Source organism: Mustelus asterias, chromosome 2 (assembly GCF_964213995.1).
Source record: "Mustelus asterias chromosome 2, sMusAst1.hap1.1, whole genome shotgun sequence".
In the NCBI taxonomy this organism is placed as follows: domain Eukaryota; kingdom Metazoa; phylum Chordata; class Chondrichthyes; order Carcharhiniformes; family Triakidae; genus Mustelus; species Mustelus asterias.
This window is the reverse complement of record NC_135802.1, coordinates 81,705,121-81,721,088: the sequence shown is the minus strand read 5'-3', so window position 1 is coordinate 81,721,088 and position 15,968 is coordinate 81,705,121. Positions and strand designations below refer to the sequence as shown.

Here is a 15,968-nt window from a genome sequence, read left to right as displayed (position 1 = left end):
TCTCAGTTCCAGGACATTGGGGTAGTGTCCCATGCCCAACGATCTTCAGCTGCTTCATCAATGACCTCCTTCCATCATAAGATCAGAAATGGGAATGTTCACTGATGACTGCACAATGCTCAGCACCATTTGTGACTCCTCTGATACTGAGGAACTCCATGTCTAAATAAGTGGCAAGTAACATTCACAACACACAATTGCCAGGTAATGACCATCACCAACAAGAGAGAATCTAACCATCGCCCGTTGACGTTCACTGGCATTACTATCACTGAATCACACACTATCAACATCTTAGACATTACTATTGACCAAAAAGTGAACTGGACTAGTCATATAAATTCTGTGGCTACAAGAGCAAGTCAGAGGCCAGTAACTCACTTCCTGACTCACCAAATTCTGTCCACCATCTACAAGGCTCAGGTCAGATGTGCGATGAACTACTCTCCACTTACTTGAAAGACTGCAGCTCTAACAACACTCAAGATGTTTGACACCATCAAGGACTAGCAGCCTGCTTGATTGACATCCTATCTACAAGCATTCACTCCCTCCACCACTGATGCACAGTGGTCGTAGTTTGTACCATCTACAAGATGGCACAAGGCACCTTAGATAGCACATCCCAAACCCATGACCACTATTGTCTGAAAGGACAAGAGCAGCAGGTACTTGGGAACACCAACACCTGCAAGTTCTCCTCTAAGCCACTCACCACCCTGATTTGAAAATATATTGCTGCTCCTTCACTGTTGCTGGGTCAACGTCCTGGAACTCCCTCCCTAACAGCATTGTGGGTGTACCAACACCACATGAACTGCAGTGATTCAAGAGAAGGCAACTCACCACCACCTTCTCAGAGGTAATTAGGGATAGGCAACAAATGCTGCCTAGCCACATCCTATGAATGGATAAAAAAGTAACAAAATATTTAATACACAAGGTAAAGGTTTAAACAAAATGAAAAATACATACATTTTGTAATGTGATTATATTTATCAATTGTATTTTCTTTAACTCCATTATTAAAGCTTTACATGAAGGCTTTATCAAAAGCCTACAATTGGATTTCATAATATTAAGGCCAGAAGTGTAATTTTAAGGTGGATGTAAATTATGCAGTCTGAGTTTATGCAGAGGACCTACTTTCAAGGATCAGCCAGCTGCACTCTGTCAATTGTGCCGATGGGATAGTCTCCTTTAGATCCTACTATATGTTGCACAGTAGCTATTCTTCACTTCTATATAGTTTCCAGAAGTATAGTCATGGAATTAGATCTAAAACACATTTGTTGAAGTCCCATAATTATTTAATAAAAATAAAAGTTGATTTATTCAGTCACAGTAAATCAGTGGTCCTAATTGTTATCACTTATAAATGCTCTTTATGAAGCAATTTTGCTCTGATTTATTATGAGGCACAGGAAATATGTTACTGCTCATAAATGGTGTGGATCTTTTCCACGAACATAAAATTAGCTTTTCAAAGTCAGTGAAGTCGTTTAGCAGTCATTAATACTCCGTTGAAATCACAGTCAAAAAATCAGACAGATTGGCATTTATATAATACTGTTCATGACTGCCGGATGTCTAAAGTATCGTACTTTTACACCTCATTCAACAAAGTATAACTTTTTGAATGTTTTTTTACAGAGACAACAGTATAAAAGTGGAAGAATGTTAAGCAAACATACTCTTCCCCTGAAGCGCACCGTGCTGTTCTGGACCAGTCGCCAATAACGTATTATCCCACAAGCAGAATGAATATCCTACTTGCATAGACCCTATATTTTGATGCCAGCAGAATACTGTACCATACGTGTCAATGCTTGTTTAATCCACTAGCTGTAATTCCAACAACTCTCAGTACAATTCCAAATCCGTTATTTGATGGTGTGCATCGTAACTCGAAAAGAAAACCGAGGCTTTAAAAATATTTCCCTCCCTCCGCCTTGTGGTGGTTGGTAATATTCGCGAGAAGTTTCAATTTGTGCTAAACGCCCAGGGCGCCTCAGCTCTCACTGCAGTACTGCGGGCACTCCGGAATGGAGCTTGACATCTAGAAAAAGGAACTCGGAATTTCTCGTTGAATGTTAATTCGGAGTAAGATGGTGTTCATATGCGCTTTCGATTTTAATATCTTTGTTTCAGTACACTATTAAAATATCACCTCGTGTAAGCTTGTTTCCCCATCTCCTTTCTTTGATTAAAAGCTGCACAAGACGAAGATTTGTAGCACTGTAAATATTAGTTTTATTAATAAGTTGTTATTGCACTTGTTTTTTTACAGGGAGGGCTGGGGAGCTCTCATAGACTGTTCTGAATCTGGCAGATGATGTTAAATGTTTAACAAGGATGCTTGCTGGTGAAAGTATGAGTGGTTAATGTGACAACTTTGAAAAGTGAAAAATAACACAATACTTCGACCTACTGGATATCAGTTGCTCAGTAGAAACAAGTAATGAAGCTTGATCCGTTCGATGAATCTTTCTGCCAACACATCACGCTTTTTGCGCGGTTCAAAGGGACAGGGCTAAAGTGGTGCAGATCGGAGTGTGAATCGAAACTTTTGACACAAGTGTGCTCACGGCTTTCTGTTTGCTCGTTAATAGGTGACGGCGCTGAGAAGATGACAGCTGGAATTGTCAGACTGGTCGCTTTTCTTCTTGTATTCGTGGTCCTGGCGACAACTGACAGTCGCGGCCGCAATGTTGGTAGAAAGAAGGGCAGAAAACACGGGTCACTTATCCAACAACTGGACGAGGCTCCAAGTATGGCAAAATTGTCCAAGTTTTTATGTCATCCTCTTATTGGTTTGAGAGTGTTTACCCATTTCGTTTTCTTAATAAAAATTGTGTCCACCTCAAGCGACGTTAGGAGAGATTAGGAATATAAGCGTTTCTGAGGTTGGAACAGTGTCTATGTTACAGAACCACATCATTGATTGTGAAGTACTTTGGGAATTCCTGGGGGAGATCTAAATACGGATTTGTTCTTTATTATCAGGAAAACGTTTAAAGGTGATTAGTTTAAAGTACCAAAAAGTCACGGTATTTATGTTAGAGATCAGCTTGAATCAGTGGATGCACATCTGTAAAATTAATTACTGCGAAGTTTTTTCTGCACGGAGTTAACCTGAATCAATTCAGAATCGGTCTTACAAACCCATTATCGTGAAGGGTGAAAGGGCTGCACCGAAACAGCAGGCTTGGTGAGCGCGGCATTTGTAGCGTGCACCAAAATAATTGTGCAATGTTTCTATAATGTGTTAACATATACAGTCTCCAACAGTGGTATTAATATTTATTGCATCAGCCTTTTCAATCTCCATTCAATAAAAATGTACAAAACCTGGTGACCTGGACTTCCAAAGGATGAAAATGAGTTTTAAATTACAGAGAAAATCGGGCAGCAGGGCCACTTAAATAATTGCACATTCTGAAAAATGTCAAATAGCAAATTTAATACAAAAAATTAATTTTGATAGTCATGCGAAAGGATGAATAATGATGTCCATTCATACGAGTATTTTGTTGTTACCAGATCCCAACTGCATCATAGAAGTTGCTTTCATCTTGGACAGCTCAGAAAGTGCCAAGAACTTTTTGTTTGATAAAGAGAAACGATTTGTAATTGAATTCGCTGAAAGAGCTTTGCAGTCTGAGCAGACAGAAAAACAGGATCTAGATTGGAGAATGGCTGTTTTACAGTACAGTAGCTCTGTCAAAATGGACCACACTTTCCGGGACTGGCAAGGGTTTGATCTATTCAAGAATCGTGTACAATCCATGAACTACATAGGACATGGCACCTACACTTCCTATGCTATAGGAAATGCTACTCAGCTCTTCCAGACTGAGGCGAAGCAGAACAGTGTGAAGATAGCAATTTTAATGACAGATGGGGTGAATCATCCCCGCAATCCAAATCTTCGAGATGTTGCAGCCAACGCTAAGGAATATGGCATTTTCTTGTTTTCTATTGGACCTCCACACATTACCGCAGAACTGTCAGCTGTGGCAAGCATTCCATCTTCACAATTTGTCCACAGCATAACAGATACTAATCTCACATACAACATTCTCCATGAAGTGGTAAGTAGGAATCTTAGTTCTAATTTGCACTGCTAATACTTTTATTTGGAACTGGACTGTAAGAATTATATTGCATGAATCCTAATGGCAATGCCTATTGGATATACAAATCCATGCATTTCCCGTGTAGGAATCTGATGCCTTTAATGCTAGGCATTTATGCTGCATTTAATCTCTGCTTCTTTTTGTAGCAGAATGTCATAGAACGATAGATGTTTACAGCACAAGTCTGTCACTTCACTCAAAAAACCTGTCTTCACTGTTTGCTGGAGGTATACAGAACTCATTTCTTCACCCCACTCCTTGCTCACAGCCTGGTATCTACTTCAAATGTTCCTGCAATTATCCCTTTAAAGACAAAGTGGCCCCTGACTCAACCATTCCCCATGGAAAGCCATTCATGTTCCAACAATCTGCCATGTACAAGCATTTCTCCTAACCTCATCTCTCACTCTCTTAATGGCAGTTTTAAAGCAATGATCTCTCATTGCTGACTCCCCAGTCTGAAGAAGTAACATGTTCTTGTTCGTTCTAACATTTGATTCGATTTGATTTAATTTATTATTGTCACATGTATTAGCATACAGTGAAAAGTATTGTTTCTTGCATGCTATACAGACAAAGCATACCATTCATAGAGAAGGAAACGAGGGAGTGCAGAATTAAGTGTTATGATTATAACTAGGGTGTAGAGAAAGATCAACTTAATGCAAAGTAGGTCCATTCAAAAGTCTGATGGCAGCAGGGAAGAAGCAGTTCTTGAGTCAGTTGGTACATGATCTCAGACTTTTGTATCTTTTTCCTGACGGAAGAAGGTGGAAGAGAGAATGTCCGGGGTGCGTGGGGTCCTTAATTATGCTGGCTGTTTTGCCGAGGCAGCGGGAAGTGTAGACAGAGTCAATGAATGGGAGGCTGGTTTGCATGATGGATTGGGCTACATTCACAATCTTTTGTAGTTCCTTGCGGTCTTGGGCAGAGCAGGAGCCATGCCAAGCTGTGATACAACTAGAAAGAATGCTTTCTATGGTGCATCTGTAAAAGTTAGTGAGAGTCGTAGCTGACATGCCAAATTTTCTTAGTCTTCTGAGAAAGTAGAGGCATTCGTGGGCTTTCTTAACTAGAGTGTCAGCATGGGGTGACCAGGACAATTGTTGGTGATGTGGGCACCTAAAAACTTGAAGCTCTCGACCCTTTCTACTTCATCCTCGTTGATGTAGACAGGGGCATATTCTCCTCTATGCTTCCTGAAGTTGATGACAATCTCCTTCATTTTGTTGACATTGTGGGAGAGATTATTGTCGGTGCACCAATTCACCAGATTCTCTATCTCATTCCTGTACGCTGTCTCATCATTGTTTGAGATCTGACCCACTACAGTGGTGTCTTCAGCAAACTTGAAAATCGAGTTGGAGGGGAATTTGGCCACACAGTCATAGGTGTATAAGGAGTATAGTAGGGGCTGAGAACACAGCCTTGTGGGGCACCGGTGTTGAGCATAATCGTGGAGGAGGTGTTGTTGCTTATCCTTACTGATTGCAGTCTGTGGGTTAGGAAATTCAGGATCTAGTTGCCGAGGGAGCAAAAGCTTCCAAAGTTTAAAAACCTTTATTATATTTCAGCTTAGCTTTATCAATGTCATGGGAATAATCCCAAGTGTCTCAATCTCTCATCACAATTACAATTTCCCACCCCTGGCATCATCCTGGTAAATCTGTACTATACATTCTTTGTGACTTCAATATCTTTTCTATAATTGAATCTTCAAAATATGCACAATATTCTCACTGACCTAACTAATAGTTGGTATAAATTTATTACTACTTTTTTATGCTTGTTCTCTATGCTCCTTTTCATAATGCCTAAAATTCCTTTTATGTCTTTATTAACCTGCATTTTCCAGAAATAATGGCATTTATATTTACTAGCGAGAGTGCAGAGAGTGTGGTACAGCAGGGAGATCTTGGCAAGGCTGGGAATGTCGTTTTCTTGTTTTCAGTGTAAGAACTTAAAAAAATATTTTTCTTCTCTTCTCCACCCGGCACACAGCCAAATTAACAGGATGACTGGATGCTAGAAAGGAAAATCAGTAGCAGGCGGACGCAGACAGGGAGCCTTCGATACAATGGTGGTGGTGGGAGTCGGGGATCAGGTGCCAGGAAAGAAAGATTGGGGCTGTGGGGTGGATGAGAAAAGAAAGGACAGTGGCATTGGCTGCGTCTGTGCCAAGTTGTGTGAAAACACCTGGTCTTTATGTTTTAATTCCCACACCAGACCTTTGCCTGGCTGTTGTTGGTTAACACAGTAAGAAGTTTAACAACACCAGGTTAAAGTCCAACAGGTTTATTTGGTAGCAAAAGCCACAAGCTTTCGGAGCCTTAAGCCCCTTCTTCAGGTGAGTGGGAATTCTGTTCACAGACAGGGCATATAAAGACACAAACTCAATTTACAGAATAATGGTTGGAATGCGAATACTTACAGCTAATCAAGTCTTTAAGGTACAAACAATGTGAATGGAGAGAGCATTAAGACAGGTTAAAGAGATGTGTATTGTCTCCAGACAGGACGGCCAGTGAGACTCTGCAAGTCCAGGCAAGTTGTGGGGATTACAGATAGTGTGACATGAACCCAATATCCCGGTTGAGTCCATTTTCATGTGTGCGGAACTTGGCTATCAGTTTCTGTTCAGCAACTCTGCGCCGTCGTGTGTCGTGAAGGCCGCCTTGGAGAACGCTTACCCAAATATCAGAGGCCGAATGCCCATGACCGCTGAAGTGCTCCCCAACAGGAAGAGAACAGTCTTGCCTGGTGATTGTCGAGCGGTGTTCATTCGTCTGTTGTCACAGCGTCTGCATGGTTTCCCCAATGTACCATGCCTCGGGACATCCTTTCCTGCAGCGTATCAGGTAGACAACGTTGGCCGAGTTGCAAGAGTATGGGAGAACACCATCCACCAGGTACACGGTACATACTCTTGCAACTCGGCCAACGTTGTCTACCTGATACACTGCAGGAAAGGATGTCCCGAGGCATGGTACATTGGGGAAACCATGCAGACGCTGCGACAACGGATGAATGAACACCGCTCGACAATCATCAGGCAAGACTGTTCTCTTCCTGTTAGGAGCACTTCAGCGGTCATGGGCATTCAGCCTCTGATATTCGGGTAAGCGTTCTCCAAGGCGGCCTTCATGACACATGACGGCACAGAGTCGCTGAGCAGAAACTGATAGCCAAGTTCCGCACACATGAAAATGGACTCAACCGGGATATTGGGTTCATGTCACATTATCTGTAATCCCCACAACTTGCCTGGACCTGCAGAGCCTCACTGGCTGTCCTGTCTGGAGATGATGCACATCTCTTTAACCTGTCTTAATGCTCTCTCCACTCACATTGTTTGTACCTTCAAGACTTGATTAGCTGTAAGTATTCGCATTCCAACCATTATTCTGTAAATTGAGTTTGTGTCTTTATATGACCTGTCTGTGAACAGAATTCCCACTCACCTGAAGAAGGGGCTTAAGGCTCCGAAAGCTTGTGGCTTTTGCTACCAAATAAACCTGTTGGACTTTAACTTGGTGTTGTTAAACTTCTTACTGTGTTTACCCCAGTCCAACGCCGGCATCTCCACATCATGTTGTTGGTTAACACAGGTTGATGGGCTAGATTTTGTGAAAGGGATGGGAAGGTCAAATTAGGAAACTTCCCAACCCTTTAAAGGGGCCCCAGCCTGTCCTATTATTCTGTTGGGGTTAGCAAGCTGAGAAATTAGCTGGACACTTAGGCAGTCTGGCAGAATGACCATTTCAGTTTACTCGGACTTTAGTCATGTTTTATTGATGAATTGCAGGTCCCTAACCCTCACTCCTCACCCCATTCCACTTCATACCCTCATGCCTCCTCAAACTGCTCATGCACCCATGCCCCTTTCAACCTCCCATACTTTACCATACCACTCATGCCCCCGCCATATTCCCCATGTATTCTCCATAGCCACTCACCCAGTATCAACTATTGGCAGACCTCAGGGTGCCTTTAAAATGGGCATTTAAACCAAATAAACTCCTGACAATCTCACCTCATTCAAACACACTATAATAAAAAAGCTGTCCTCGAAAAGTCATTCCAAACATATTCAATCTTTCCAAGTGGCCTATCTGCAGTAAAAATAGACAAACATCTATTTCCCTAACCACATCGAAGACAGCTAACCCTTGAATAAACTCTTCAAAACTGGCAATCAAAATGTCTTTACAGCTACCTGTTGAGATAGGTGGTTCTGGACTTTTTTGAAACTCAGCTGATCATTCATAATGGTCACAGCTATCATAAGGAACCATTCCAGATCACAGAAACTGAAGACCATTGAGATTGCATAAACAGATGGCTAAGTTTTTTTTTAGCTATATCCAACCCAGGCAATTATCGTTCCATTTCAATCACCAACAAAGGGATGGAAGGTGTCATCTACAGTGCTATCAAGTGTCACCTACACAGCAATAACCTGCTTACTGGTGTTCAGTTTGGGTTCCACAAGGGCCACACATTTCCTTGAGATCAGGGCCACATTTTACTGAGCATGGCATCAATGAGGCAAGCAAAACTGAAGTCAATGGGAATCTCGAGAAAAACTCTCCAGTGTTTGGAGTCATACCTAACACAAAGGAAGATGATTGTTATTGGAGGTCAATCATCTAACTCCTGTGACATCATTGCAGGAGTTCCTCGGGGGAGTGTCCTAGGCTCAACCGTCTTCTGCTGTTTCATCAATGAACTTCCTTCCATCATATGGTCAGAAGTGTGGTGTTCGCTGATGATTGCACAACGTTCAGCACCATTTTCAACTCCTCACATACCGTAGCAGTCTGTGTCCATATGTTGCAAAGCCTGGACAAAATTCAGGCTTGGGTTGATAAGTTACATTTGAACCACACATGTAAGAGACAATGACTATCTTCAATAAGAAAGAATCTAACCATCTCCCCTTGACTTCTAATGGCATTAATATCGCTGAATCACCCATTTTCAACATAGTGGGGGTTACCTTTGACCAGAAAATGAACTAGACTAACCATATTGCCTGGATTGAGTGGCACGCCTTATGAGGATAGGCTGAGGGAGCTTGGTCTTTTCTCCTTGGAGAGACATAGGATGAGAGGAGACCTAATAGAGGTATATAAGATGTTGAGAGGCATAGATCGGGTGGACTTTCAGAGGCTTTTTCCCGGGGTGGAAATGGCTGCTGCGAGAGGACACAGGTTTAAGGTGCTGGGGTGTAGGTACAGGGGAAATGTTAGGGGGAAGTTGTTCACACAAAGGGTGGTGGGTGAGTGGAATCGACTGCCGTCAGTGGTGGTGGAGGCAAACTCAATAGGGTCTTTTAAGAGACTCCTGGATGAGTACATGGGACTTAATAGGAAGGAGGGTTATAGGTAGGCCTAAAAGGTAGGGATATGTTCGGCACAACTTGTAGGGCCGAAGGGCCTGTTTTGTGCTGTAGTTTTCTATGTTTCTATATAAGTACTGTGGCTAAAAAAAGCCAGAGGCTAGGCATTATGAGAAAAGTAACTAATCTCTTGAGTCTCCAAAGCTTGTCCAACATATGCAAGGCATAATTCAGGAATGTAATGGAATACTCTCACTCTCCAATTGTTTGGTTAGGTCAACTCCAACAACACTCAAGAAGCTTGACACCATGGAGGATAAAGTAGATTGGCAGCCCATCCCCTAGCTTCAACATTCATTCCCTCCACCACTGTTGCACAATGGCAGCAGTGTGTACCACCTACATGATGCACTGCAGCAACTCACTAAGGCTCCATCAATAACACCTTACAAAAACCTGACATCCACCACCTTGAAGAACAGGGCAACAGATCCATGGGAACACCACCACCTGCAAGTTCACCTTCCAAGTTCCGCATGATCCTGACTTGGAACTAGATTGTCTTTCCTTCACTGTCACTGGGTCAAACTCCTGGAACTCCCTTTGTAACAGTGCTGAGTGTTCCAACACCACATGACCTGCAGTGACTCAAGAAGGCAGCTCACCACCATCTTTTCAAGGGCATTTAAGGATAGGCAATAATGTTGGCCAGCAATGCCATATCCTGTGAAAGAATAAAAAAATGATTGCAGCTTTGGTTCTGAAATGGTAATAATTACTATATCTTCATTCTCAAATCACTTAGTATAATTCCAACACTTTATTCCTCTTATTCCATGCATTAATATAAAAACAATTCACCATATTTCTCAGTATCTTCTTATTCTTATTCAACGATTTTTTATTCATCTCTGGCTTTCCTTATTTGGAATTACATTAGAGTACGTTTTTCTCTGTACATGAAGTATAAAGTGGATAAATCACTGACTTTTCACTGACACTAGCAAATGGTAGTAAATATATCCCACATAGTAAATGTATCCTATTATCTCACATCTCTTAATCACCCAAATCATTTGCTCGTTTTTAACCAAACAATATTTTTTTGCTTGATTTAATTTAAATTAAACATACAAATGAAAAAAAAAATTAGAACATAAGAACTAGGAGCAGGAGGGCCATCTAGCCCCTTGAGCCTGCTTCACCATTCAATAAGATTATGGCTGATCTTTTCGTGGACTCAGCTCCATTTACCTGCCCGCTCACCATAACCCTTAATCCCATTACTGTTCAAAAATCTATTTCTCGTTGCCTTAAAAACCTGCTTCACTGGGCAGGGAATTCCACAGATTCACAACCCTTTGGGTGAAGAAGTTCCTCCTCAACTCAGTCCTAAATCTGCTCCCCCTTATTTTGAGGCTATGCCCCCTAGTTCTAGTTTCATCTGCCAGTGGAAATAACCTCCCTGCTTCTATCTTATCTATTCCCTTCATAATGGGATATGATTCTATAAGATTCCCCCTTATTCTTCTGAATTCCAATGAGTATAGTCCTAGTCTACTCAGTCTCTCCTCATAAGCCAACATTCTCAACTCCGAAATCAACCTAGTGAATCTCCTCTGTACCCCCTCCAGTGCCAGTATATCCTTTCTCAAGTAAGGAAACCAAAACTGTACACAGTACTCCAGGTGTGGCCTCACCAGCACCTTGTACAGCTGCAAAATTATCTTCCTGTTTTTAAACTCCATCCCTCTCGCAATGAAGGACAAAATTCCATTTGCCTTCTTAATTACCTGCTGCACCTGCAAACCAACTTTTTGCGATTCATGCACAAGGACACCCAGGTCCCTCTGCACAGCAGCATGCTGCAATTTTTTGCCATTTAAATAATAGTCAATTTTGCTATTATTCCTACCAAAATGGATGACCTCACATTTGCCAACATTATACTCCATCTGCCAGACCCTTGTCCACTCATTTAAACTATCGATATCTCTTTGCAGATTTTCAGTGTCCTCTGCATACTTTGCTCTACCACTCATCTTAGTGTCATCTGCGAACTTTGACTCACTTCACTTGGTCCCCAACTCCAAATCATCTATGAAAATTGTAAATAATTGCGGTCCCAACACTGATCCCTGAGGCACTCCACTAGTCACTGATCGCCAACCAGAAAAACATCCATTTACCCCACTCTTTGCTTTCTGTTAGTTAACTAATCCTCTATCTCTGCTAATACATTATCCAATAAGAAGTCTCACAACTAACAGGTTTATTTGGAATCATGAGCTTTCGGAGCACTGCTCTTTCATCAGGTTAGTGGTGAACCTGGTGCTGTGAGACTTCTTACTATGCCCACCCCAGTCCAACACCGGCATCTCCCCCTCAATATATTACCTGTAACACTGTGCACCTTTATCTTATGCAGCAGTCTTTGGTACAGCACCTTGTTGAATGCCTTCTGGAAATTCAGATACACCACATCCACCGGATCCCCATTGTCCACCGCGCTCATAATGTCCTCAAAGAATTCCAGTAAATTAGTTAACTTTCATGAACCAATGCTGTGTCTTCCCAATGGGACAATTTCTATCCAGATGTCTCGCTATTTCTTCCTTGATGATAGATTCAAGCATTTTCCCCACTACAGAAGTTAAGCTAACCAGTTTATAGTTACCCCCCCCCTTTTGTCTACCTCCTTTTTTAAACAGTAGCGTCACATTTGCTGTTTTCCAATCTGCTGGAACCGCCCCAGAGTCCAGCAAATTTTGGTAAATTACCACTAGTGCATTTGCTATTTCCCCGCCATCTCTTTTAGTACCCTGAGATGCATTCCATCAGGGCCAAGAGACTTGTCTACCTTTAGCCCCATTAGCTTGTCCGACACAACTTCTTTAGTGATAATGATCGTTTCTCGGTTCCCAGCTGCCACAGCTTTCTTGTCATCATTTTTGGCATGTCATTTGTTATTTGCACAGTAAAACCATGAATATTTTCAAAAAGACAAGACAAACTAACATTTCAGGTGAGGTTTGTTCATCAGAACTGGAAAAATAAATCAGTGAGGAAGTCATTGAAACAAAAAGGTAATAACTAAAATAGGCAATGGCTTTAATCACAGACATGCCAAGTACTGTAGGTTTGAGTTTTCCCATTCTCATTCCCGCTCACTGTCTTTGATTTCTGAGCTACTTTACTCAATTTTTAGCTTCCTAATATCCTTTCAGAACAATATTAATGTGATAATACATTTAGCCTCTTGCAACTCTTTGCAGCATAAGCTTTAGCTGTCTTTTGTTGGAGATGGTGATTTCTTACACTTCGGTGACACATATGTTAGTTGCTATATATCAATCTGAGCCTGACTGTAGCCCAGGTCTTGCTCCATGCAGTAATGGACTTAAATCTTCACCATTTACAACACCTGATTATGGGTGAAAAAAGACATTTGTGGAAAGTTTTTGTCTTGCATTTCTCTGGACAATTGTAAGAATACCAATGTCAGGGAAAACAACAACTTTATACTGTATGAGAAGACTTCTACCAATCAGAGTTCACTTGGCCACCCAATCAGCACTCTAATGTTGATATTCTCGCCATTGTTCAGATGAGTGCAGGATGAAAAGCTTTAAGAAAATGTTCCCTACAACCAAATAACAATTCATTTACAGAACATTAGGCAGAGTTAATCTAAAAGCTGATTATGCATATAAAACAGCCAAACATTATCTCTAATTTGTAGTTGTATGATGACTTGAATTACCTGACATCACATATTTTGGAGAATTATGTACATTGCATACAGTAACCAATGAATTCTATATATTTTTGTTTTCCTTTTCCTTTAGCTCAAAGTTGCCGATCAAGCGGTAAGTCCTTTATCAGTTTTACCATTTCCCTATCTCAAGGCTTGTGCTCATATGACATTGGAACATTGAAACTTTAAGACATTAAGGGCACGATCTTATGATCTCAGTGAGGTGAGGTGGTAAGATCGGGTGAGAGGCACCTGGTTTCTCGCCTCCCCCGATCGTACCAGCCCTGTTCTGTCAGCAAAATTGGCTTTGCACTCTTTTTGGGCGCAAAGCCAATTTAAATATTAATGATATGCTTAGAATGTCATTAACAAGTCCGGGACGCTATCGTCTGGACTCACTTACCTTAATCACCTTGCTGGTCGAGGTTCTCACCGACAAGAATCACAGCTAGTCTCCATCAGCAGAGACCAGACATGATGGCCTCGCCAGGTGAGATCAGAGGCCTTGAAGTCCCTGGGTGGTTGGGGACAGAGCTTCGCAGTGGCAATGGGGCAGTGCTACCCGGCAGTATTCATCTGGCACCTTGGCACTGCCCACCTAGTATCCTGCCACTGCCCACCAGGCACCATAACTGTGCCAGGGACAGTGCCGGGGATGGGGCCTGAGTGATGACAGAACCTGTAGGGGTGAAGCTATGACAGTGGGGGAGGGAATGGGAGCTCCGCAGGGATGGGAGGGAGGTAACTCTGCAGACAGGGGCGATCGATGTGGTGGGGGTGGGGGGGGGGGGGGGGGGGGGGGGGGAGGGGTGGGTTGGCAATGTCTGTGGGGCAGAAGGGGGAGGAGGGGTAGGAAAACCCCGGCACAGGGGGTGATTGGTAGGAGGTGGGGTCTGATCTGTGAAGTGGGTGGGGGGAGGGGAGACCAGCACAGGGGGCGAACAGTGAGGTGGGGGTGTCCCGATATCTATGGGGTGGTGGGGGGCGGCAGGAGATCTCCCAGTACACTGGGAGATTGAGGCGCCTGCGCAATGGTGCCCCAGGTGCTCAGCAGCCGACTTTATGGGCAAGCTTAGGCTCCATCCCTCCTGTTGGCGTGAATCGCATCCTGGCACCTCTTTTCCACTAAGTGCCATAAGATTGCAACTCGCTGCTCACTGAGAAAAATAGTGCCATTCATTCCTGTTTTCACACTCGTTCAGCACTTAGGACACGATCTTATGGAAAACAAATCTAAGTTACAATTGACATGTGTATCATTTTTACTTCTACACAGTGCCCTAAACCAAAGCCATGTACCTGTGAAAAGGGGGAGAAAGGAGAGACTGGAGCTTCTGTAAGTATTGTCAAAATCTTTGCTCCTGAATTTAACTTCTGATGCATGGCACCAGATTACACTTAAATGAACAGATGTTGATTGCTGTTGAATTGCTGTTGATTAATTCTCTTTTCTGACCAACACCAAATGGTGGCACAAGGAGCCTATGGATACTCCAGCTGAACATTTTATGAAAAGAAAACTCAGCTGCTCTTCAACATGTGGAATCACAATCAAAACAAAAGTTCCCAAAACGTTGGTATCAGGCCAATCTAACTGTAGCACCAATCAATATTTTAACCTTGTAGCTAAATACAGAAAACCAGTGGAATTTGCACAGGAGAGAGAGGGATTTTCAAAAACAAATGGAGGGATTTGGATAAAATAAAAATCCAGTTACTCTACCATTCTCACACTGAAACAAATCAGTTTTGGCTGAATACCATGTGAATGTGGCTGGATAACTCAACAGTGACATCTGCATCTGATTTTGAAATGCTGCAAACATTTTCGGGAGGTTTTTTTCATGCTAACTCCAGAAAAGTATGAGAGCGGGTTCAAAATGAATCAGGTCTTCTGAAGACTCTACTGTTGTCTGCATCAATACTTTCTGTTATGGGAGAGAAGTGCTTGTTAGCATTAATGTAATGTTTCTAGTTTTATCCTGGTCTTCTTTACAAATCATGAGCCATCATCACGGAGACAGAGTGGTTTAAGGGAAAAAACCACTATGACCTTTTCAGGGAATCCAGGGGTAAGCAATAAATGCAGAGCACCAAGACCCCGGAACAAAAAACAAATGAATGATATAGGCCATGTCCAGATTAAAGTTCCTTATACTCCGGCCCAACAATAAGTTCCAATTCATTCCCAGTGCTGATGTTAACTCCTCTGAGTACAAAACTCAGCCAAAAAATATAAACTCAAGGAAAAAAAATCTGCTTTTTTGATCACTTATTACATCTCCAGAGAGGATGCATGTGTTCAGTTTCATACATCCGCTAATGCTCAGTATTAAAAAGACATGTACAAAAGAAAGGGAGGATCACTTCAAGATGTTTTTCACTGACTATTAAAGAGACTGCTGGGTTCAGACACAACCTGTTAATTCAAAGGGAGGCATCTCTAAACAGAACAGACTTCAGGTGGCAGGCTAACAGAATGCTCCGGCCAGCCGAATAAATGCCCCCACATGAGATCAGTTCCATTTAAGGACTGGGCCTGATTAACATTTGGCTCCATTTGGAAATCAAGCACCCAGCTACCCGCTGACTCTGGGTCACCCAAAATATTGGTATTGGAGAGGCAGTCCCACATCTGCTTGTATGGAGCTTTCAGGCACAATCCTGCCCCTCTTGACCCCACAGAAATAAAGCCAAACTTTTGAGTCGTCTTCTGCCTGCCCACCAGCTG

The 15,968-nt window shown here is 42.4% G+C and overlaps 1 protein-coding gene across 1 annotated transcript in view; it reads left to right on the top strand.

Annotated features, from left to right (window-relative positions):
- Positions 1-1,972: 1,972 nt before the first annotated feature.
- LOC144509371 (uncharacterized) overlaps positions 1,973-15,968 on the top strand; it is a 188,196-nt gene continuing 174,200 nt past the window's right edge. Inside the window, exons 1-5 of the mRNA XM_078238108.1 lie at positions 1,973-2,103; positions 2,613-2,771; positions 3,544-4,094; positions 13,329-13,349; positions 14,514-14,573. Of these exons, the coding sequence (XP_078094234.1) occupies positions 2,091-2,103; positions 2,613-2,771; positions 3,544-4,094; positions 13,329-13,349; positions 14,514-14,573 (804 nt within the window). The 5' untranslated portion in view covers positions 1,973-2,090. The remainder of the gene's footprint in view (positions 2,104-2,612; positions 2,772-3,543; positions 4,095-13,328; positions 13,350-14,513; positions 14,574-15,968) is intronic.